Source organism: Pituophis catenifer, unplaced genomic scaffold (assembly GCF_029215685.1).
Source record: "Pituophis catenifer annectens isolate HBS135680 unplaced genomic scaffold, rPitCat1.0.hap2 SCAF_4, whole genome shotgun sequence".
Classification (NCBI taxonomy): domain Eukaryota; kingdom Metazoa; phylum Chordata; class Lepidosauria; order Squamata; family Colubridae; genus Pituophis; species Pituophis catenifer.
Genome location: NW_027256884.1, coordinates 26,471,442 through 26,496,694, shown reverse-complemented (window position 1 = coordinate 26,496,694; position 25,253 = coordinate 26,471,442). Strand labels below are relative to the sequence as shown.

Here is a 25,253-nt window from a genome sequence, read left to right as displayed (position 1 = left end):
CCGTTCTCAGTATATACTGCCACATTTTAAGAAAGTCTAGATTTATTTCAAATGGAAGAGACTACCTGTTTCAGGTCCTATAACTCTAGAACAGTGTCATTTTTAAAAATATCAAAATCCATGATTTCTGCAAATTTTGAACAAGTTATCTTATTTGAAACCAGTAGTAATATAAGAATTTTGTCAAATTTTAATTCACCACTATACAATTAACAATTTTAATTCATATTTATTTATTTATTTATTTATTTTTAAATTTGTATATCGCCCTTCTCCCTGAGGACTCAGGGCGGTGAACAGCCAAGTAAAAACATAAACTACAAACATTAAAATACAATTAAAAAATATATATAAATTTGGCCCCATGATTAAAAACAATAACAAACAATTAAAAACATTTTAAAAAGTGTTAGGCCAGCCCGGCTTGCTGGAAAAAGAAGGTTTTAAGGGCCCGGCGGAAGGCACCGAGGTCTTGGATTCTCCTTATCTCTGGTGGCAGCTGATTCCAGAGGGTAGAATTATGATATTATGAAGAAAAGCAGCATGTATGAAAATTATATACAGTATTGCAAGAAGTCAATGGCAAAAAAGAAATAGGTACAATCACTGATATAAAAGCTTATGCACTGATGATAAAAATGCAAGAATACTGATGGTTCAGAACTTTCAACCAAAAATAAGCGATGCAGTTTTTAAATAGCTGAAGAAGATATTAGGAGGCAATTTAGATATACTAAAATCAATAGCTGAGTAGAAATATTCATTAACCAGAAATGGGCTGTAAGGAATGAAAAAATAAGGCACAACAGTATCACTTTTGCCTCCTCTTCCATTCATGTCCTCCCCCCATTTATTCATTTCACAATTTGGGAAGTGATAGGACTATCTGAATATTTGATAGCATTCTAACATAATTTAAATATTTAAATTACCCTGTTTAACCTTAGCAAGACAAATGCTTCATCTCATGAGTTCTGGCATTCGGATCATTCTTTCATCATCTTATTCACTTGGACGTTCACTTAATAACATAAGTTAATTCAATTATATTCTAAAGAGCCAAATTAGGTCTGCATTTAAGCATAAAATAGTAGATTTTCTTCAGCACCTGGGTAGGTGTTCATAGCTAAAAATATTGTTTGATTTTCCACTTCTATTCCCTGCTTTCTCGCAAGACGTACGAAAGATTATGCTTCCCAAAAGAATCGTAGTTATCATAGTAAGGGAGATGCATCCATTCTGGCTGATAGGTAGTAGTGCTATACACATAACATTCCAGGATGTCTTTAATTGCTGATGCTCCTTCAGACGTGCTATTTTTATTTTCCCAGTCGAGTACCTCAACTCTCACTGGAGTACGTTGATACATGTTTGGACATCCTTCAAATTCATCAAGGAATTGCAACATCTGATCATCAACAAAATATATTTCTCCGGTAACACGGTGCCCTTTTCCTGGATTATTCAGCAAATAAGGGATATTATATTTGCCTGCAATCACCAGTGGGTATTTCTCCACTGTAAGTCCTCTGCCCTGGAATTGGGATGTCCCATGGGCCCCATTTATCATGTGTGGGTAGTTTGGCTGGCCTTTCTTTAGTGTCCCGTAGACAAAGACGCGGAGCATTCTTCCAACTGAAGGGACTGAAAGAAAGCAAGAAAGCATTAATTTTTGCATTTTGCATTAGCAGGCTTTTCACATGTCTCTCTTGTCAGCAACAAATACACTTGTTTAAAACAAGACAACAGTATAAACTGCTGTTTCTCACATTTATATTAACATTTGCAAAAATGTATCACTACAGAGAACGTAATGAATAGTTGATTATTGTTATGCATATTAGACAACTTCCTCGTAATAAGTTAGTTTCTTTATAAAGTTTTATTGTTTTTCCAATAAAGTTTTTCCGCAACTGCGCAAAAAAGTGATTCCAGTGCTTTCTGCACCTACAATTTGAGCTAATAAAGACCACTTCTCTTTAAATTTCTAATCTCTATAAATGTTCAGTAAAAGAATATTGACAACTCAGCAAAGATCAAGACAGTTTCAAGAACCTATGTCTGCAGAATCGTAACTTTGCTTTTAAATAATTAAAAAGAACAAAGGAAAAAAAAACAGAAGAAATTAAAAGGAAAAAAGCAAAATAACAAAAACAAATTGGATATAAGGGCTTTTCATACCTTTTTTTAAATAAAGTTCTACTTAACAGTTAAAATAAAGAATGAGCCAGTTTGGTCTAATAGGCACCAGGCTAGAAAGCAGGAGACTGTGAGTTCAATTCCTACCTTAGGCATGAAAGCCAATTAGGTGACTTTGGGCCAGTTAGTCTCTCTCACCCCAATTCACATTAACTCTGAATAACAGAATTAGAAGGGACCTTGGAGGTCTTCTAGTCCAACCACCTGCTCAGGCAGGAGACCCTATCTACCATTTCAGACAAATGATTGTCCAATCTCTTCATTGGCCTGAAGCTTAGTAAGGCATCCATTGTCTTTTTAGAAGTCAAGTGACTTCACAATAGGCACATGAACAGGAGGGTCCATTAAGCAGTGAATAAAAAAACAGAATTTACAAGCTTCCCAGTTGGCATTTAACAAGCAAAACAGTAAAGGTTTACAGGGAATTACAGGTAATGTGTATTTCTTGTGGGGAAAATAGGCGGAGGAAGGAATAGTATGTACGTTTGCCATCTTATTTACAAAAAATAATTTAATTTAATTTAATATTTGAATTTACATACCGCCCTTCTCCCTAAGGACTCGGGGCGGTGAACAGCCAGAAGTAAAAAACATCAAATATAACATTTAAAAATAAATTAAACATTTTGGCCTGACAGTTAAAATCTCCCATTAAAAATCCAAATTAAAATACACAATTGTAGAGATTAGGCCAGCCTGACTTGATGAAATAAAAAGGTTTTGAGGGCCCGACGGAAAGTACGTAAGTCCGGAATCGTCCGTATCTCCGGGGGGAGCTCGTTCCAGAGGGCAGGTGCTCCCACAGAGAAAGCTCTCCCCCCTGGGGGCCACCAGTCGGCATTGTTCATATCTTAAAAAGTAGATTATCTGATTGTAATCTCCAGACATAATTTATGTCTGTGAACAGTTTGCTCAGAGGTTGCAAGTCATATCAGATCTTCAGTCCACTGACCCTTTGAGACCATGAGCTGCTGTGGCGCAGTGGTTAGAGTGCAGTACTGCAGGCTACTTTTACTGACTGCAATTTGCCAGTTCAAATCTCACCAGGCTCAAGATTGACTCAGCCTTCCATCCTTCTGAGGTGGGTAAAATGAGGAGCCAAATTGTTGGGGGCAATATGCTGACTGTGTAAACAGCTTAGAGAGGGTTGTAAAGCACTGTAAAGCAGTATATAAGTCTAAGTGCTATTGCTATTTCTCTTTTCAGTATTGAAGGATGAAGGGGCAGATAGACACATAGCTAGCTGTCTTTCTCTACACCTGAAAATACATGGAATAACAGGGCTCCATATACTTTTCACACACAAGTTTAAGGGATGTAACATCTGGTGGCCTCGAGGTGCATTTTCATCCTTAAGTGAAACAAGTTCTCATATTTCTAATACTTCTAAGCATGGAGAGCACTATCAAGTCGCCAAGAGTCAGAACAACAACAGTTCTAATAAAGAATGCAAAATGTGTTTTGAGTAATGCTGAATCTAGTTCAGCCCCTGAGATTATTTGTCAGTGAATTTAATAAGCCATATTGTTTTTAACAGAGAAGAAAATCCCACTAACAAAAATAAGGGTTGAGTTTCATCTTCTCTGTGTGTATATTATATCCCATGTTTAAAGTAGCTTTTCTAGCACAAAGGGGAAAAAGCCTTTATATTTATTTAAGTCACAAGATCCAGTAACACCCCCTTTTCTCCCCAATGGTTTTATTTAATGAAAGCTCAATATACCTGATGCTTTCAGGATTTTCCTCTGACAAAAACTGCCCAGGAAAGACTAGATCTGTTTTTCTAACACAACAATGTAATCTCTAATTATCAGGTGCAGCGTAGCCTTTCTCAGGCTGGTGTCCTCTAAATATGTTAGACTATAACCCTCCCCATCACCACAGATGGAGGTGATCACTGTAATGACTATATTCAACCATCTGGAAGCTAGTAGGTCAGGAAAAGGTAATGGAGATTCTCTGAAATAGGGGTGCCCAACCTTGGCAACTTTAAGACTTGTGGATTTCAACTTCCAGAATTCCCCAGCCAGCATGGTTAAGTCTGGCTGGCTGGGAATTCTGGAAGTTGAAGTTCACAGGAATTCAAAATTGCCAAGGTTGGACACCCCTGTTCTAAAGGGTGGACAACGCACCTGAACCTGAGCTTAATTATACATAAACTTAATCTTCTTCCAAATCCTTTTTCTTTTTTCTCCATTCGTTAGAACATGTGTTGTGCATTGTAATTGTCTGAATTAAAATTGGCCTTCTAACAGTCCAAAATGCTTGTAAGTGGCAAATGAAACAAATGAACCAAGCAAAATGAACAAATCACCAAACCCACAAAAATATTTCTAGAAAAAAATCTAGCCTGAGTCTCTGGAGTTACATCTTTCCTCCTAATGAAAAACTTAGTTTGTACCTGTGTGCACGTATATGTCGGTTCACGGCATGGGGAAAGTTATGCATATCTTGGGACATTGTTTGTATACTTATGGCAGTTTATGACTATTTACCTGTGAGAGCTTATTTTTTGTATCTATGCATGTTGATAAGACATGGAGTTTACCTTAGTTCTTGATGTACTGGTACTCTTAGGCTAAAACTTAACAATTTTTTGGCCGTGTTTAATGAATTCTTATGCTTTCGAGCTATAATTTCCAGAAATCTTCAGGAAATCATGTGAAAATCCATGCTATGTAAGACTTTAGAATACACTGGTTATTAATGTAGGCCCAAGTTGACAATGACAAAGCCAGAGTAGCAAACAGGATAGAACACCAGACTACGGCAACTTCTCTTCTTTCTCTCATGAAATAGTGTTGTATTCTTTCAGAAAGACAAGAATGTAATGATTGTTGGTCTGGCTCCCTTTTGAAATACAAATATCATTATTTTCCAGATTGTGATTTCAGTTAAGATTGCGATTTGAGTAAGAAATGCAGACCTTCAGGAAGAAGGATTGAAAAAGAGTCAGAGTTAAATGTGCAGTTAATTCCCATTGGGGGACTTGAGCTCACTTTGAATTCTAAATGGAGAATTGTAAAACAAATTGTTCACAATCAAGAGGTCACTTGCCAGAGTTAGTAAGTATAAAAAAAATGAAACGAAAATGTGCATTAAAATCTTCATATCCATCTGCAAAAGATATACTTTATTTACATTATGCAATTTTTTCATTGGGAACATAGATCTATGTTTTAACAAAAGAGAATTATTTTCCTCGCACAAAAAAAGAAGAAAGCTTCTTCATCTTCATGTATCATGGAGAAATGAACCTCTGGTTATTCTCTTACAGCAGGGGTGTCAAACTCAAGGGAGGCGGGCTGGATCCGGCCCATGGGGTGCTTAAATTTGGCCCACGGGGCAGGCCTAGAAATCCCAAAGGACCAGCCCGCAGTGCCTCTGCCAGCCAAAACAGGCCACGGGGGCCCATTTTTATTAGTTGAATAATAAAAATACAATAGTATAAATAGCTTTTCTGCCTGGAAAAGCAATTTACTATCAAACAATGGGATATAAATTTAGAACTAAAAAGGTTAGTGGAGTATGAAGAATAAGTAATAAATCTTTGCCAGTAATATCTGTTAGAAGAGACTGGAAAATGGTTATAGTAAACAACTGTGGAAAGAAAGAAGGGAAATCTTGAGCCTATGTCAAATGCCCCCTGTGACCATGCCCACCCTGGCCACACCCATCATGACCACACCCACACCTGGCCACACACCCGGCCCTCCGAGGTCAAACACAATCCTGATGCGACCCTCAATGAAATCAAACTTGGCACCCCTGTGTTACAGAATTGATTCCATGAGACAAAAAAACTCTCCAAGGCTTTGTTTAAAATATAGGAATATAGATTTCCTTTTAGATCCTGGTTATTGGCAGTCTATTTCACAGAAGTAAATAGCTAGTCAGGAAATTAAAGCTTAAAATAAGACCAATGTTTGTAGCAGAAACCTTTCGGCTGCCTGCTCAGCCTTCACATTCCCTAGTTGTTCTGAATTCCGAGACCAAGCATACAAGATGAATAATCCTGGGTTCTACACGTAACCACAATCTTCAACAGCTTTTACCTTTCCATTCTTGAGATGTTCATAATCAGACCAGTGTCCTGGGATAGCAGAAGCAGGACACCACAAAGTGTGTGATAGCAGCAAGAACAGGGGTAAAGGTAGAACTGTCAACTGGCAACTGTCACTTCTCCTCCACTAGCCTCAGCCACTGTGTGAGGGCTTGGTGGATAAAGGAGAAGCCAACCGTAAGAATTAACTGCCATTTGACTCAGTTGAAAATGGCAGCACTATAAATAGCTTCAGGATCTCTCCATCTGAGCCGCCTGTAAGCGCTGAGTGTAATGCGCTTTAAATCGCCGCTTTAATTCTTAACTGTAAAGTATCCTCCTGTCTCAAGAGTATGTCGGCAAGGCAGGAACTCACAAGCCGCTGCTGTAATAAGGGCTACTCGATTGAGGGTGGTTCTACTGGCGTACCGGATAACCAGCTCCTCGATCGCGACAATCAGCTGTAAGGGGGAAACACCGTTTCCTTAAAGGTGCTAATTCAAACTGTTAAAAGCCACGGCCAGCGTCCCAGCCGGGAAACGCCTGTTCGCGCCTCTGTCAATTAAAGCACAGATCGTAGCCCTCAGCCTACCACTCCTTAAAATTAACAATTTTAACTAAATAGTCGCTAAATTACACAAGACACAAGGCACTCAAGTCTAGTCACCAGCGACTGAGTGAAAAGACTGACCATGCGCAGGAGGAGGAGGCGGAACTAAGCTGTGGAGGAAAATTTGATTGGCACTCAGTCTGGCTAATGGCGAAGAGGAAATCCCAATGAGTGGAGTGTCGGAACAACGAGGAGGAAAACAGGGTATCTGTTACACCATCCCTTTTAACCACTGACATAATTTGTGAAATATGCCAATGGTTAAGAGAAAAGGGATGGAGGTGTGACAGATAACTTATTCCTGCTGCTGTCTCAGTGATGCATCAAAAGAGAGATGAAGTGACCAGGAAATATCTAACTGTAAGAAGCTAGAAGGCTCAGTATGGGTACGTCTTCAGGTTGCTCATGAGTTCTGATGAGTGCCAGGCAGCGTTTTTGGAAATGGTTTGCCCATAGCTGAGATAATGGGATGGGCCAAGGTCACCCAGCTGGCTTTGTGGCTAAATCAGCTCCTGGTTTTTAGTCTGGTGCCTTAATGCTACACCAAGCTAGCTCTCAGAGGGGTTTACGATTGCTGTTTTGTGGTGGGTTTTTTTTTGTGTGTGTGTATGCTGTTTTTCTTGTTAGAGTTTAAAGTGGGAATCATTTAACTCTAATCAGTTAAATTATCATGATTTAAATAACTGGAATTTCACTGTCAAATGCTGGGCAAGCACTGATTTAAGTGACTTCACAGAATATTGGTTTCTCTCATGGATATGATTTCACACCAGAATTCTGATTTGGATTTTATGCCAGACACTGATTTTGTTGCCCTCCACAAATCAAAAAACAAAAATATTAAACTGGAAGTCTACTGTAAATATCTATTTCCGAAATGATACACCAGAATGGGAAATCAAGTGCTGAAACACGTCACATTTTACTTGCACTGTTAGATCGGGGTGTGTGTGTGTGTCAAACTCTGTTTCATTGAGGGCCTCATCAGGGTTGTGTTTGACTTCGGGGGGCTGGGGTGGGCGGGCCAGCTCAATGTCACTCGTGTCAGGGGCGCCTGTGATGTCCTGAGCGCTTTGCCAGCAAATACAGGCTCCCGAGCTCCGTTTTAGCTGCCATGGCCTTCTGCAACCCTCTGCCAGCAAAAACGGAGTTTGGGAGAGCCACATGTGGCCCTCGCAAGCTGTTTTTGCTGGCAGAGGCACCACAGGCCTATCCTTCGCTGTTTCCAGGGCGACCCCCTGGGCCAGATCTAAGTACCCCGTGAGCTGGATCTGGCCCCTGAGTTTGACACCCCTGGTTTAGGTGTTCAGGCAGCATCTTCCAGGTGGCATTTAATTAATGGGGAATTACATTCAAGGAACACCCCGTAGCCTTAAGTGTACATGACTTTGGTTACGTCAGGACCAGCTCTGGTCCCCTTTGGTGGTTTAGCTTTGGTTTGTATGCAGAAAGAGTGACAATCATCTTCTCTTTTCCTTTCAATGGAAAACCAACCAGCTCGTTTTTTCCCACGGTTTTTGCCGCTTCTGTGGTGGTAGAGGAGGGAAGAAGTGTGACAGCTGAAACTTCTGCCTTTTTTCTCTTTTGCATGGAACAGAGCAAGGGATCCTCCTGGTGGTTCCCATCCCAAGCAACTTTCTGCATCCTTCGACTAATCTGCAGGCATTGTTTAAAACAGATTTCTCCCCCAGTCTTTGCTGTACCCTGCAGTCAGGATTCCAGCTATTAGGGGGGAAAATCCAGGTTGCAAAATTACTTGCAATTGAGTCATTTTGTGCAAAAGGATACCATGTTGTTGTTTTTAACCAGATGTATGTACACAAATGTGGATGCTAACTTTTCTATTGCTCCAGGACTTGAAGGTGTTTTTTTTTAATGCTTATTGTTTTAATTGTTTTATAGTTTTAGAACCACCTAGAGTTACTTGGCTGAGAAGGACAGTTATAGAAATTGAATAAACAAAATTGAATAAACAAAATTGAATAAACAAAATTGAATAAACAAGCCACTTCACCTCTATTGAAAGGCTAATTAGCCATCTTATGGCAAGAGGAAATAATAGCTGGTGCTTAATTTTATACAATGACAATAAAAAAATAAACAACTGGGCAGTATAAATAAAACATATAACAGTAGAGATAGATGTACTTCAGTTGGTATTCCAAAGGAAAGTTGGCAACTACAGTATTTAACTAGTTCTGACTAGTCAGAAATTAGGCCTCACAATATCCTTCAGGACCAAAACAACTTATTGAAAAAATCCTGTCATGAAATATTCATACTGCAGTCATTAAAGTTTAATATCCTGGGAAAATGAGTGAAATCTGTATGTCATTTTTAAAAGCAATTTCTTTTAACTATAACTGACAGCCTACCCGATTGCTGGTAAGGCTTATTTGCTATTACCTAAGGAAGGAAAAGTAACAGTGTTAAAAAAAAAAGAAAATGAAGCATACGGCGTACGTTGGGGTGGAGGGGAGAACAAATTAAAATAACTGGAAAACCTTAACTAGGATCATTCATTCAGACCTGTTAGGATGCTTTTGTTTTCAAACCTACTAATTCAGTAATTCCTTGTAAGAGCATTAGAAGCATATTAATAGCAGCTGTTACTAGTCCTGGTGTCAGCAAGCAGAGCATGGTTTTTGTTTGTTTTTTTAAATTAAAACTTCTATTAAAAATTGCAGCCAATTTACTTATACTAGTTCCCCACTAATAGTGTATTTATAATCTCCCTGAACCATCACTGAAGTGATGGAAAGCTTCTTGTTTTGGTGCCAAAGCTAGACTCTAAGAGATGCTATAAGGTACTTAAAAGGGAAATGAGCTCTCACTGAATCCCGCCAGAGACACTGAAGGACAAGCTGTCCACTCATTGTTTGGCTTCTCCTGGATTTGTTTCTTGTTCGGCAAAAATGTAGGAAATGCCCGTATTTAGCAAAATAGCGGTTACTATGATGGAAGGAGCAGCAGATGAATCGCTGCGGTGTTACATTTTCCACATTTGTCTGCCATTATTTGGAATCAAGCGGAGTGAATTAACTTAAATCCAAAGGACTTAAGAGACTGATATAAGTCTACATTTATTCATCCCCAGAAGAAACCTCAGATTTAAACTTGATCTGTCAATCAGGCTAGTGTACTGTATATATTTATTTAATAATGGTGCAAACATAAAAATGATAATTTACAATATAATTCAATAATAATAATAATAATAATAATAATAATAATAATAATAATAATAATATATTATATAATTATAATTATAATTATATATATATAATAAAACAAGCCCTAGCCACAAACTGTATGAAGGCAAAAATTCAACATGTTACCACCAACAGCAAATGCCGCCTCTGCAATGAAAAAGAGGAGACAGTTGACCACCTGATCAGTGGGTGCAGCAAAATTTCACAAACTGACTACCTACAACGCCATGACCGTGTTGCTAAAATCATTCACTGGAAATTGTGCCAGAAGTTTGGATTTGAGTACAGCAAAAACCACTGGGAACATCAGGTTGAGAAAGTTTTAGAGAATGAGAAACTCAAGATCTTGTGGGACTTTAGGATTCAGACTGACAGGCACTTGGTCCACAACACACCTGACATAACAATAGTTGAAAAGAAAAAAGTATGGTTCATTGACATTGCAATACCTGGTGATGCACGAATTGAAGATAAGCAGCAAGAAAAAATCACAAAGTACTGGGACTTACAAATTGAAGTTGAGCGACTGTGGAAAAAGAAATCGTGTGTTGTCCCGATTGTAATTGGAGCCCTTGGAGCAATACCCAAAGGGCTACCCCGCTATTTAGAAATTCTAAATTTGCCGGACTTGAACATTTTGACTCTACAAAAAACCACCTTACTCGGAACAGCTTACATCCTCCGACGATACCTTGACAGTTCCTAGGTCCTTGGTTAGGACTCGAGCTGCTGAGCTATTAACCAGCCTCAAAGGCTGTGAATCTCACTAAAGATTAACCAATAAATAATAATAATAATTTTATTTCTATACCGCCCTTCTCCCAAAGGACTCAGGGCGGTGTACAGCCTATTTAAAAACACAAGACAAAACAACGATTAAAAATTTAAAATGATTAAATAGATTTGGCTCAATTTAAAACCCCAGAAATTTAAAATACCCCAATTTAAAATTATTATGTTGATAGCCCGGCCTGGCGGAACAACAGGGTCTTCAGTGCGCAGCGAAACACCCGGAGGTTGGAGATCTTATGTCTTTCCGGGGGCAGTTCATTCCACAGGGCTGGGGCTCCCACAGAGAAGGCCCTCCCCCTGGGTGTCGCCAGCCGACATAACTTGGCCGATGGCACCCTGAGGAGACCCTCTCTGTGGGAGCGGACTGGCCGGTGGGAGGCTATTGATGGCAGAAGACGGTCTCGAAGGTACTGGGTCCTATGCCATGGAGCGCTTTAAAGGTGGTAACCAACACCTTGAATCGCACCCGGAAGACCACTGGGAGCCAGTGCAGCTCGTGCAGGAGGGGTGTCATGTGGGCACAACGAGTTGCGCCCATAACCACCCGCGCGCCGGAATTTTGGACCAGTTCGAGCCTCCGAGTGCTCTTCAAGGGGAGCCCCATGTAGAGAGCATTACAATAGTCCAACCTGGAGGTAACAAGGGCGTGAGTGACCGTGCGCAGGGCGTCCCGGTCCAGAAAGGGCTGCAACTGGCGAATCAGACGAACCTGATAAAAGGCCCCCCTGGCCATGGCCGTCATATGCTCTTCTAAAGACAAATTCAAGACTTTCTAGCAAGAATACTAGCACAATATTTTGGATTCTAGTTTTTAAAGTTTTGCTTATAACTGCTGAATGAAGAGCAGTATAAGAGTAAAAAGTTATCTCTCAAGATTCTTTGTTCTCTGCCTCTATTTCCCCACTCGGCCAAACCTAACACACCGCACCAAAGTTTTGTTCTCTAGGTAAATCTGGCAAAAGTAAAACAAAACAAAATAAAAGCTTCAATAACCAAGAGCTAGGAATTTGATATGATAAAAGCCATTTTCATAAGATAAAAGCTGAAATGGACATACTTTACACATGATTTTCTGTGATTCAATTTTCTAAAAGAAAATTTAGAAAAAACGTATTACAGGTAGTCCTTGACTTATGACCACAATTGAGCCCAAAATTTCTGTTGCTAAGTGAAACATTTGTTAAGTGAATTTTCTCCCATTTTAAGACTTTTCTTGCCACAGTTGTCAAGTGAATCATTGCAGTTGTTAAGGTAGTAATGGTTGTTAAGTGAATATAGTTTCCTCATTGACTTTGCTTGTAAAAAGGTCGCAAAAGGTGACACTGCAACTGTCGTATATATGAATCAGTTACCAACCATCCAAATTTTGATCACATGACCATGGGGATGCTGCAATGGTGGTGTGAAAAATGGTCGTAAGTCACATTTTTCAGGGCTGTTGTAACTTTGAACAGTCATTAAATGAACTGTCGTAAGATGAGGACTACTTGTATTTATTTTCATTAAAAGCCTCTGACTGAAATTATTAAAATTTTAATTTAATCGTTTACTTTTCTGCCATTTAGAGGAGAGGGAGCACCCCTGGCATGGCGACATAACTATCCGTCTCCTCGCTTTTCCCTTTCTTGAGTAAACTGTAACGGCAACCTGGTTTAGGGGAAGAGAAACAAACCAATTTCTAAAGCTCAAAACCCCAAGATCCAAAGCAAGTTAGGTTAGAATATTCCAGGGATTGGCTGGTTGCTTAAATGGCAGTCTTGGCATGAGTGCTTTATAGCTCATAAAGGACATATGCCCTGCCAACCCCACCACCACATTTCTGGAACTTGGCAATAGCTCGCCTTTATGACCAGTTGTATTGGTCATGTGAGCATGACTGTGATTTGTGATTTTTTTTAAAAAAAAGAAATACCTGTATATGTGTTCTGCAGTTGCAGCCTGACAAAGCAGAAACACCAGCATCTCTGTCCTATTTTTCTTTTTCTTACACCAAGTAATCAAAGGGAAATCATTTAAATTTTAAATTATTAAAACAGTTTCCGTATGAGAGACATAGGAAACCTCCAGATCCTTTGGGCAGAAGATGAAGTATGGATGGCTCTATAAAGATCCTAACGCACCTATTTTTACTTTTATTGCAACACAGCATCCTATTTTTCTTATCTTTTTACTTCAATAACTTTACTTTCTCTGGAAGAAGGAAAAAAAAAAAAAAAACCAACCCTCACTGTTGGCTCAGTGACCAGATATAGTTACATATTAATTCTTTAGAAGTTCCTGAAAACTGTAGGAAGCAGGTGAAAAAACAAAATGCCTTGAACTTTAAACCTGAGCGCAGTCTGTTTGAATAAAGCGAGTTTTAAGGTCACTCTTCACTCAGTGCTAACTTTCAAGAAGGACCCACATGCCAGAAGAGACTCCTGGGACTGCATCCTGTTGGTTCTTTGATGCTTTCATTTTGTAACTCGCTATTTTCTTTAGAGGCAGACCATGGGCTTCCTGCTTGGGCCAGCCGCTGTCCAACCTTACCAAATATCTCAGAAGCGTTTATGGCAAAACACCTTTCTTACATTAGCCAGGGAGGCACCAGTGGAAACCACAGCGCCTTTGAAATCAAAAGGTTAGAGCCTTCTCTCAGCAGTTGTCCGCTCCGAAACTATGAAATCCTGGTTTGTGAAAACAAACAGCATTGCGACCATGGAACAATACCTGTGAGAATGCTTTGTATTTTGCTTCACAGACAGATTAAGTATTCGGTGATTTGAATTTCATTTGAAACAGGACCGCTGTTTACTTGCAGCTGTCTTTTAAAGGTCAAGAAGTCCCCAAAGAAATGAAGGAAGGTATGAAATCATTTTTAAACATACATATCTGAAAGGTACATAAAGCATGCCGCATGTCACAAAATTCTAGACTCAAAACTGCATCCTCTTCCTCTCTAAATTCCCAAATCACTGGTGAGCTGTAGCATTCCCGTGATACGTTTATAGTCTTCCCCGAACCAAAGTACTCCAATACCTGTTTCTAAGAATGGGTGCAAACTCCTGTTTGAAACATGAGTCAGGCATAGCACTGTATACATGGCATTCCTTCCACACTGAAGTTTATTTATTTATTTATTTATTGGTTTGATTTATATGCCGCCCTTTTCCAGAGACTCAGGGCGTCTTACAATGCGTTAGGCAATAGCCTTCATACTTTTGTATATACCTACTTAGTAGGGCTTTCGGGGGGCCCCTAAGCGGTGTTCCTTTTTATATAAAGTCAGCTTATTGCCCCCACAATCCGGGCCCTCATTTTACCTATCTTGAAAGGATGGAAGGTTGAGTCAACTTTGAGCCTGGTGAGATTTGAACTTGCAGTAATTGCAGGCAGCTGGTGTTACTTAACAGTGCTTTAATCTGCTGCGCCACCAAGGCTCTTGCAAGCAGAATGTTCCACTTCAGCACTGGGCTAACATATAGGCATGAAATGAAACCCAGCGAGTAATCTTGACTTAACAGAGAATGTGCTTCACAATACTTCACACATAGTTGTGAAGATTAGTTGGAAATTCTAAGCAGAATTGACTGCTTCACTGTAAAAAATGACTGTGATAAATATAAAATTTATTATTAAATTTATCCAGACTGACGCTAAGCAGCAATCATTAATATTTTATTGAGACCAGTCCAGAGACTCTAGACTGCCCTTTGCCTGCTAATAGATAACCGTAAGATGAAGTAATATAACAGGTACGGTATTTCTTCACAATTATTAATCCAACAACAGAAATGTTTAAACATTAAAAAAAGATAAGATTACCAACTGTTATCTACATGGTAGTTAGTACCCATGTGTGCGTTCTTTTATAGGTGGTGCTGGAAATTAGTAATCTCTGAATTATACTCAAAACCCAAACAAGTGCAGCTCATAGAGTGGTGGTGTCACATAAACATACAATTTATGACTATAATTGAGCCCGGAATTATGGTTTTAAGTTGTGCTGGTCATTAAGGGGCTGACCCGATTTTATGACATTTGTTTGCAGTGGTCGTTAAGCACTCATTATTTGCATTTGGCATTTTTGGCTGGAAATTGAAAATAAGCGCGTTTCCAGCAAAAACCTCCTCCCCTCCCCCATAAATCATAGTCACATGACTACAGTTACCAGAATTTTGAATCTGAGTCATAAGTACCTTTTTTGAGCTCGACATAACTTTGCATGGTTGATAAGAAACCGGTCATAATGTGAGGACTATCTGTATTGCAGCAGGCTTATTACTTAGCCCATGCTTACAAACCAGCTGAAGCTTCTGAGTGAACTTTAAAGAGCAGCTCCACTGCCTAGGACATTAGTGACCATCTGGAGAGCCTTCTGATTCAGGAATGGGTACAACTGGCACATGAGATGAATCACTGCAGAGGCCCTTTCTCCATTGGCCACAGCTGCCATCTGCTTCTCATGCAAAAGCCACGAGTCCAAAATTATTCCTCAATTGTGCACCAGTCTTGAATAGGAAAGTGCAGCTGAATCCAAGGCTAAAGATGGAGACTCCCAGCTGGGATTGAGCCTAGGTCTGTTCCTTCCCATCCAAATCCACACAGCCTCTAGGAACTGGGACAGGACATCAATAATATCACTTGCATGGTCTGAGGCCAAGTTATATAATTGGACATTATAATGATACTCAACCCAACCGATGATCTCATCCAGCAGTTTCATGGCGATGTGGAACAGCAGGAGGAGTATCAAACTCTGCAGCACTCACAAGTAAGGGCTGTAGTCACAATCTCTCTCCTCTTGTCAACATCAACTGAAACCAGCTACAGAGAATATAGGCAACCACTATAGTATGGTGTTCCAAATGCCCAATCCCCATAGCCTGTCTAGAAGAATACCATGATTAATGGTATTGAAAGCCACTGGGAGATCAAGGAGCATGATGGACACACCCACCTCAGCTCCACAAGAGTGATCTGTACAGTCTCTGCAATGAACATGCCTAACTAAAACCATGGTTTGGTCACAAGTCATCAGAAAGCACAATCGGTCCAGTCTCTGTACTAAACGTTGACATGAAACAAGTCCAAATCATCTGCTTCCTTCAAGTTCTCTAGAGCTGAAATCTGACCTCCTCTATAAAAGGAAATGCTGAATGATAATTGTCCAGGACTGTTGGGTCTAGCGCCTCCTTAAGGAGAAGCTCTTTCAAGGCTTAAGGGACTATATCTTCCTTCCTTAAAGAATTTAAGTGGCGTTCCCCTTAAGACATTGTATGAACCTAATTACAGGTCATCTCCTGGGTGGCTTTCACCACTCAGTAGGGACCTGGTTCTAACGAACAGGTGACTGAGCTAACAGACCAGAGAACCCTTCCTCAGGAAACACAGGACTGAACTCACTCCAGACAACTCCATAAGGCCTTGCCCATCAGAGTCCAACTCTGAGTGATTATGAACAACTCTTATCTGCCAAATATGAGAATATTCCTCAGTGGCCCTGCAGCTCATCCTTTCCCAGTAGGACCAGATTGCCTGAAATCAGGGGCTGGATGATGGGCAATTGCATATGCAATTAAGGCTGAGAAATAAGGATGTTTCACTCTATTGTCAGCAAAATGTAACCCTAAATATGGGTTCTTACTCACACTCAATCCGATTTACTGTTCATCCTTCTTCAACAGCATTTCAAGACTCTTCTACATTTTTTTTGTAGCGATTGTCATGCTGATTGATAGAATTCTTATAAATCTTTGTTATACAGCTCTACTATAAATACTTTGAACTGGAGGGAATATTAGGCTACAATTCCTAAAAAAATAAGTTTTGAACTTGACTTGAAAACTTTATTTAACAGTTAGTGAATTAAAATAGAACTCTGTTTTCAGTTAAGGCAAAAAATTAACAATTCAGAACTAACATTTTCAAAACCAAGATTTATTTTAACGTTCTATTTATTTTGAAAAGGACACTTCTCTGCAGGTAAATATTACATTACAATTCAGTAATTCCTTTTCCGTGTTTTATTTTTATCCTCCTTGGTATTAATATCACAAAATGACTGACTGCACTTGTAAAGTTTTATAGAATTTTTAATATATTTATAGCATTATTATAGGGCAAAGTGTACAAAAAATGTATCTTTTCCAAGTCACTCTGATTCTTTTATATGACTTACTATTTCAAACTAAAGGGATTTGGCTGAGCATTTTTCATGAATATATATGGCATTTTGAGCCCTGTAATCCCCCATAGATAAATAATAGATAGGTGCTACGTGATAGCCAACAATTTTCTCTGATTTGCTCAAAACAGGCTAAAAGGAGACTTTATTATTACAATTCTAAACATGCATTCAGTGGTTCATATTCCTAGGAACACCCTGCATTTAAAAAAAGAATCATCAATTTATTCCAGAGTATAATCCTCAAGGGCAAAAAATTCCTTAGTATGGTTTGTCTTTCCAGGAAGCAAGGAAGAGAACAAAAATAGGTATGTTACACTTTACAGACATTTTATATGATAAATGATAGCATAAATATATGTAGCCTAAAGCATGCTTTGTTAGATTCTCTGGTAAACTGAACTCATGCCTGTATAAATTCATTCTGCACTGCAAGTTATTTGGAATAATAGAAAGCACTTCATCTTAGGGTTCATCTAATATACAGCAAAACCAATAATTATTAGGACAAGCCACAAAATATTTCAGACTGAACCACTTCCCTTCCACTTTCACACAGTTGTGAAAAGGAGCTTAGAGCTATTATTCTGTTTTAAGTTAGCAAAACAGGCAACTCCCACTTACGGTAATCATCCCATTTAGTTATTTAATTTGTTTGCTACCCTTCTCTCGATTCTGGACAGCTTAGAAACATTAAAAACCAATAAAACCATGAACAATAAATATTCCTAATAGCAGTAATAAAGTACAGTTAAAAAGATGGGGAGGAAAAAAGCAGAATGCACACGGGAAGGGAAGTGGGGTTGTCTCTTAATCTGTCAACCGCCTCCAGTATAATACTCCCCCATTGGAACAGTGGTTCCACAGTGGTAACAGGGGCCACCCTGATCAGTGGAAAGAAATCAGATTTAAATTAGTTTATCACAGAGTATTCCTCCCGCAAAGAAAATGCTCACGGATCAGCAACAGATGATCTTAATATTTATGTGTACCTTAAATGAATGCAACATACTTTTGTAAAAAACATAATAAAGTCACTAATATAGTGGTCAGCAGAAGACTCATTGCACATCCTAGATGTGGGGAGATACTAGCTATGGTTTAGTAAACCCCAAATGGCTGGGTTAACCGAACCAATATATTATAGGTCACAATAGCTTGTTTCCCAAAACATAGCAAGTAAAACCCCCCACAACCAGGGGTGGGTTCTAAATTTTTTTACTACCGGTTCTGTGGGCGTGGCTTATTTTGTGGATGTGGCTTGGAGGTCATGTGACTAGGTGGGTGTGGCTAGCTGGTCAGAGTCATTTCTGGAAGGTCCTCGCACTTATGACCAGTCCTCGCACTTATGACCCGACTCATTTGTTTGCTTTTAACACTGATCAGCTGTAGGACGGCCCTTTGAAGCCCCGCGGCAAGAGTTTAAACAGTTTTTTTCCCTCTAGTCATCAGCTGGGACTCAGAAGGCAGCAATAGATTGGGGGTGGGACCAAATAAAAGGTAAGAATAACGTGGGGGGTGGGTGGGAGGACCGGTTCGGTGACGTCATATCATCATCGCTACCGGCTCGGCCAAACCGGACCGAACCGGGAGGAACCCACCACTGCCCACAACCATCACAATTATAACATGAACCTCACCATAAACAAAATAGAACCTCAACATCTATTTATGTGTATAAAAAGGGTAAATATATATATTGTTCTGATACTGTCCAGAAAAAGCCCATTTTAAAGACCCTGGAGAAATCCCTTCTCTGTTGCATGGCATATAAAATGATCAGGTTCTCACAGCTGAAATTCGGAATATGGTTTTGAACTGTATTACAAGGGTTAGGGGCTGCCACAAAGAAGAGGGCTAACGTTTTCCAAAGCACCTGAGGGCAGGACAAGAAGCAATGGATGGAAACTAATCAAGGAGAGAAACAACCTGGAATTAAGGAAAATTTTCCTGTCAGAACAATTAACCAGTGGAAGAGCTTGCCTTCCGAAGTTGTAGGTGCTTCATCACTGGAGGCTTTTTAGAAGAGACTGGACAAGTCACCTGTCCGAAATGATATAGCGTCTCCTGTTTGAGCAGGGGGTTGGACTAGAAGACCTCCAAGGTCCCTTCTAACTCTATTCTGATTAGATGATGAGAAATATTAAATTATCTGATTCCAACTCTCAAAGCTATTCAACGGGGTGACTTTTCTGCGGCTGCTTTTTGAAAGTCGCACGTCCAAATCAACCATTACACCTGAGGCCTGATTGCTTCAGCTCAAAGGAGTCCAGCCTCTGGAGGAAGCTATTCCCCCGAAAATACCGATAGAGCCATGAAATGGTTACCCCGGCCCTTGATTGAGGGCAAAGGCTTTTCTGTGCCTGCACACCAGACCGGGTAAACAGTGCAATCCCGGACGGGACGTTTTGGTCAGCACATTCTTACTCTCTTCTCCCACTATAAATAGTTAATCTTTATGACTCCGCTCAAGGGGGAGAAAATTAATTCCCTCCAGCCAAAGAGACCTTGGGCTTTGCTCTACGCCGAGACCGCCCGTCGCCCCTGACAACCATGAAAGCTCCTTCCATATATCTCCATCGAGGGTCTCAAAACCTCAGTCGACCAATACAATCGCTTGCCTCCCTTCACATGACCTCGCGAGGGGCACGCGCCGCTCCGTTTGAAAACCCATTCAACGCCAATGTTCGATATTTCTCTCACTCTAAGCCCTCCCCGCTTCCCAGACTCTCCACGAATTTCACATGACGCCTTGTTGGAAGATATGATTCACTCTTCTCCTAGGAAAAGGAAAAGAAACTCAAAAAATATTAAAAGAGCAGGAAAATTCCCCTAAAAGAAAATAAGCAGAAACGCAGGCAGAAGTTTCCATAACAAAAGAAGGACAAAATTACAGGGGCCTGCAACATCCAAACAGGTATGGGACACAGAAAAAAGCAAACACCCAAAAAGGAAAAGAAATCAAGCCAAAGTAATTAGAATTTTAAACACATGAGAAAAGAAGATATTCACTACAACACAGTAATAGCAAATTGATTAATTATAGGGAACGAACAACTACAAAGGGCTAGGAAAAATAGAGATTGGACTATAAAACAATTACTTCTTTGCCAGATCCAGGACGGAAGAACCCAATAAAAAAAAAGCAGGATTTAAACATCAGAAAACAATCACACACACAAATCAAAGGATTCACATTTCAAATCAAAAGAATTTCAAAAGACTTTAAAGCAGGGGTGGGCAAATGTGGCCCTTTTACAACCTGTGGACTACAACTCCCAGAATTCCTGAGATAGCCAAGCTGTCTCAGGAATTCTGGGAGTTGAAGTCCACAGGTTATAAAAGGACCACATTTGCCCACCCCTGCTTTAAAGGGTCACATAGAAAATCAAAAGATGTTTTAGGATATAAAAAAGGGTTATTCTTACAGTTCAAACAGGCTAGCCTCGGAAGGCTGTGCTTGTATTTGTTTCTTGCCTGCCTTCCTATAAACAATAAACTAATTCTGCTCTCAAGCAGCTGACCTCCAATCATTTCGAAGTTATCTCCCGGCCGGGAGTTTTGAATTCAAGAAGGGAAAGCTCTGCCTTCCAATAATCCTTAAAGGGGAAGGCTTCTTTTTCCTTCCAACAATTAGCCTCCCGGCCAACCCAGCCGCCGGACAGAGCCCAGAGATCAAAACCTAGCCGGCACGGACCTTCTTTGTCCGGGGAAAATATTTATGGACCCTGCCCGGGAGGCATCAGGTAGTAAAGGGAGTCCTTGAGCTTTGCACTCAACAGCTGCTTGAAAGCAGGTGAGTACCACTTTTAAATTTAGAACTCTGGAACTCTGTGGGGAGTGGAAGCGAGAGAGGAAAGGTGTGTGTGTGGGGGGGGGGGGTTTACCTGTGAAAAACAGCTGGATTCCACCTCCTCCGTTGATCTCTAGCCGCCCCCCACCCGGCTGCTAGTTCGAAAGAGCAGTGACCGGCAGGATTGGGAAAGCAAGGGGGAGGTGTCACGGAGTGTGGGACCTTCTGAAGAACGCAAGGAAAAACTGAACGGGCTATGAAGCGAGAAGAGGTTAATAAAAGAAAGGGAAAAAAAAACACAAAACAAATAAAGGGAACTCCAGTGTATCCCAGAGCAAACCCCAGGATTTTTAAGACATTGTGAAGTTAGTTAATTAGATAGCTAGGTAATTGTGAAGTTGTGAAGTTGTAGAAGGGGCCCGTACTCATCTGCGTTGGGGGCAGCAAGTCCTCCCAGATTCCCGTTTTTTAGAGGGGTCTGAAAAACAGTGGCGGAGAATTCACTAACAAGAAGAGGTACGCATACGCCGTAAGGGAACCAGCATCCTCTCCAGGCCTTCTGAACCAAAGTGTGAAACCCCACATCGGAAGGGGAAACATGGGAAGTTGCAGCTCGAGGGTGGTAGATACCCCTTTAGAAAATTTGCTTGAGGCATGGCACGAAAAGCAGGTGCCAGTCCTGGCTGGTATGAAAAAGAGGAAAGCGAAGAAGATATGTAAAAAATGGGCTTTGCTAAGGGATGACACTGGAAGACAAATTTGGCCTGACAGTGGTACTTTTGACTTTAAAATTTTAACAGCGCTTAGACCCCAAATTAAGCCCAGCCAAGTACCCTACTGGTATTGCTGGGCTGAACTAGCCAGAACCAAAGACCTAACTATAGGGAAAGATCAAGCTAAAGCAGAAACCCATTTTCTAGAAGGGAAAACTGAGGCAGAAAAAACTGAGGCAAAAATAATGGCTCCCCTGCTGAGCAAACCAGTATCAGGAAGAGCAAGAGGTGAATACAATTACATTCTGACACATACGCCCTTCTCTGCCTCAGACCTTGTTATTTGGAAAAAAGACACTCCAACATTCAGGGCAGACCCTCAGGCAGTAATCCGAACCCTGAAATCAATAATAGAAAGCCACAATCCATCCTGGGAAGACATGAATGCCAGGTTTTCCTAACTCAGGATGAACTATTACAACTATCTGAGAAGCTAGCACAAATAGCCAACCAACCACCTATTCCAGGACAGGCTGCCGGGACAAGGGTTGCAGGCCAGCACCCTGATTGGGATTACAATGATGCCAATCACTGGAGGGATTATAAAAGGGCAAAAGGCAATCTAACGGATGCCCTAAAAGAAATAGGAAAAAAGCCTCTCAACTGGTCAGAATTTCAAAAGACAATCCAAAGGGAAAAAGAAAATCCTGACCCTTTTGGGTTCGTCTCTCAGAGGCAGCTGTGACATATGCCCACCTAGACCCAAGCTGCCAAAAGGACCAGAGAATTTTAGCCTCAGCCTTTGTGGACCAGGCTAGTAGTGACATCAGGGAACATTTCCACCGTATTGTATCTAACTGGCCTGCCTTGGAAATAGCGGAGTTGTGCAGGGTTTCAATCTTCGTCTATGACCAAAGGGATAAATTAAAAGAGGAAGAAAAAGATAGAAAGAGGAAGATGGAGAGATATGAAGAGCTAAAAGTTTTTGCTGCCATGCATCATAATGCCAGACAAGTTTGACGCAGGACTGCCGGTATCAGGCAGGGGTGCTGGAAATGTAGACAGGAAGGATGGCCCCAAGATGGGTGCCGACATTGTTATAAATGTGGGAAAGCAGGGCATTTTGGCCAATACTGTAAACAGACTTCATTTCGTGGCCAGCCCCAAGATTCACCTAGAGGCCCCATGCCAAGCAATAATTCACATCACCAAGCCAAGCAGAGATATAACCAACATCGCGAGCCGCCTACAGCCCCTTTCCCCCAAAACGATACATAGATCTCGATGGGGGCAGGGAAGGGGAAGGGAGGCACAATTTTCCTGACTAGAACATGAAAATGAATTCACTGAATACACGGCTACCTTCACTGGGCTCGCAATTCCCTTAAGGAATGGCCTTGAAGGGGAAACCATTATTTCCCTGATCATAGGGGGAAAGAAATATGACTGCCTGGTTGACACTGGAGCTACCTCATCATTAATTACAGAGGCCCCATATAAAGACTCATTGATTCCAGGAGCTCGAGACAATATAATGGGAGTTGGAGAAAAAATCATTCCTGTGGAATCCACTCATTAAAAAAAGTAGAATTGGGACCGTTCTGTTTAAAACACTCTTTTACAGTCTGTTCCCAATCCCCACTCTCCCTCTTGGGAAGGGACCTCTTATGCAGAATGGAAGCCACCATAAAGTGTGGAAAGGGGGGGTCTTACGTTTGGGGTCTTACGTTAGACATTCCAGGAAAAGGCGCCCATATGCTGGCCACAAACAACACAGGGCTTCACGTGGATCTAAAGATCTTGCCATCCTCTCTGTGGGGCTGGGATGCAGCAGAGGTGGGACTATTAAAAGGGGCAACCCCAGTCACCATTCAGGTAAAGAAAGGACCGTGTGTTCCCCAATACAAAATTCCAGCTGAGGCAATTCAACCTATAAGGAAACTGATAAAAGGCTTATCTGGAACAGGGAGTCCTTAAGAAATGTACATCTCCCTGCAACACCCCAATCTTTCCAGTTAAAAAGGGAAAGTTAGATAATGAAGGAAACCTCATCTTCAGATTTGTACATTATTTGCGTCTCGTGAACAACCATGTGATGCCACGTGCCCCTATAGTACCAAACTCTGCAACTATAATAACCAAAGTTCCAGCTTCGGCTATGTATTTTACAGTTATAGACTTGTGCTCAGCCTTTTTCAGCATCCCGGTAGACCAGGCATCCCAATATCTTTTTGCTTTTATCCTATTCTCTGGTATGTGTTTTGGGAGCCCTTATGTGTTGCTTCTGTCAATGCATTCCCCCTTGTCTCAGTTGCTTAAGAGCTTGTAGTCCTGCCCCCCCCCAAATCAAGCACCTCAGGAAAGCAGGCAGCTTTCATGATGATCCAAATTGACCAGGAATACCAGGTATATCCGGATACCACTCTAGATGACAGGAATAACGAGTAAAAGCTCACAGAATTTTTTTTTTTTAAAGAGAGATTGTTGGAAGATATGATTCACTCTTCTCCTAGAAAAAGGAAAAGAAACTCAAAAAATATTAAAAGAGCAGGAAAATTCCCCTAAAAGAAAATAAGCAGAAACTCAGGTAGAAGTTTCAGCCCCCACCTTTGTAAATGGGCCATTAAGAAGCTGAAATCACCCTATTTTCCATAACAAAAGAAGGACAAAATTACAGGGGCCTGCAACATCCAAACAGGTATGGGACACAGAAAAAAAGCAAACGCCCCAAAAGGAAAAGAAATCAAGCCAAAGTAATTAGAAATTTTAAACACATGAGAAAAGGAGATATTCACTAAAACACAGTAATAGCAAACTGATTAATTATAGGGAACGAACAACTACAAAGGGCTAGGAAAAACAGAGATTGGACTATAAAACAATTACTTCTTTGCCAGATCCAGGACGGAAGAACCCAATTACAAAAAAGCAGGATTTAAACACCATGAAACAATCACACACACACAAATCAAAGGATTCACATGCCAAATCAAAAGAATTTCAAAAGACTTTAAAGGGTCACCTAGAAAATCAAAAGAGTGCCTTGGGAATTGGGGGGCATAGAAATATGATTAAATTAAATTGATTAATTAAATTTTAGGATATAAAAAAAGGGTTATTCTTACAGTTCAAACAGGCTAGCCTCGGAAAGCTGTGCTTCTATTTGTTTCTTGCCTGCCTTCCTATAAACAATAAACGAATTCTGCTCTCAAGCAGCTGACCTCCAATCATTTCGAAGTTATCTCCCAGCCGGGAGTTTTGAATTCAAGAAGGGAAAGCTCTGCCTTCCAACAACCCTTAAAGGGGAAGGCTTCTTTTTCCTTCCAACAGCCTCTTAGCCAATCACCTTCGAAAACACTGGCACCAATCTCCGGACGGTGAGGGGGGGGGGAGTTCTACGGCAGGCTGGACTCTCCCATCCCTTTAAAAAGCTCACCTGCCAGGTTGAACGGCCCGTCGAGCCCACCTCCACCGACTTGCTAGACTATAAAATTCACGGACCTTTTCACCTCAGTCGTTTCCGGGTTGTGGCCCTTTAAAAGCCGATGATTGGACGGAGCCGCCTGCCGTCACAATAGGGCTGGACTAGAAAGAGACTTTCAGTTATGTGGACCTCTATAACCTTTGCCTTTGCTGGCTGAGGAATTCTGGGAGTTGAAGTCCGCCAGGCTTAAAGTTACCAAGGTTGGAAATCCCTGATGTAGACGATGGGGAGGTTGTTTGCAA

General features: G+C 40.8%; 1 protein-coding gene across 2 annotated transcripts; it reads right to left on the bottom strand.

Moving 5' to 3' along the window:
* Positions 1-299: 299 nt before the first annotated feature.
* GGACT (gamma-glutamylamine cyclotransferase) lies at positions 300-25,025 on the bottom strand. 2 transcript variants are annotated; one of them, XM_070942921.1, is made up of 2 exons: positions 24,964-25,025; positions 300-1,644 (listed from the first exon to the last, which is right to left on the bottom strand). In XM_070942921.1, the coding sequence occupies exon 2, from the start codon at positions 1,625-1,627 to the stop codon at positions 1,154-1,156; it is 474 nt and encodes a 157-aa protein (XP_070799022.1). In that variant the 5' UTR covers positions 1,628-1,644; positions 24,964-25,025; the 3' UTR covers positions 300-1,153. The 2 variants fall into 2 exon arrangements, with proteins under 2 accessions (XP_070799022.1, XP_070799023.1); XM_070942922.1 differs by lacking the exon at positions 24,964-25,025 and adding an exon at positions 24,653-24,695.
* Positions 25,026-25,253: the final 228 nt, after the last annotated feature.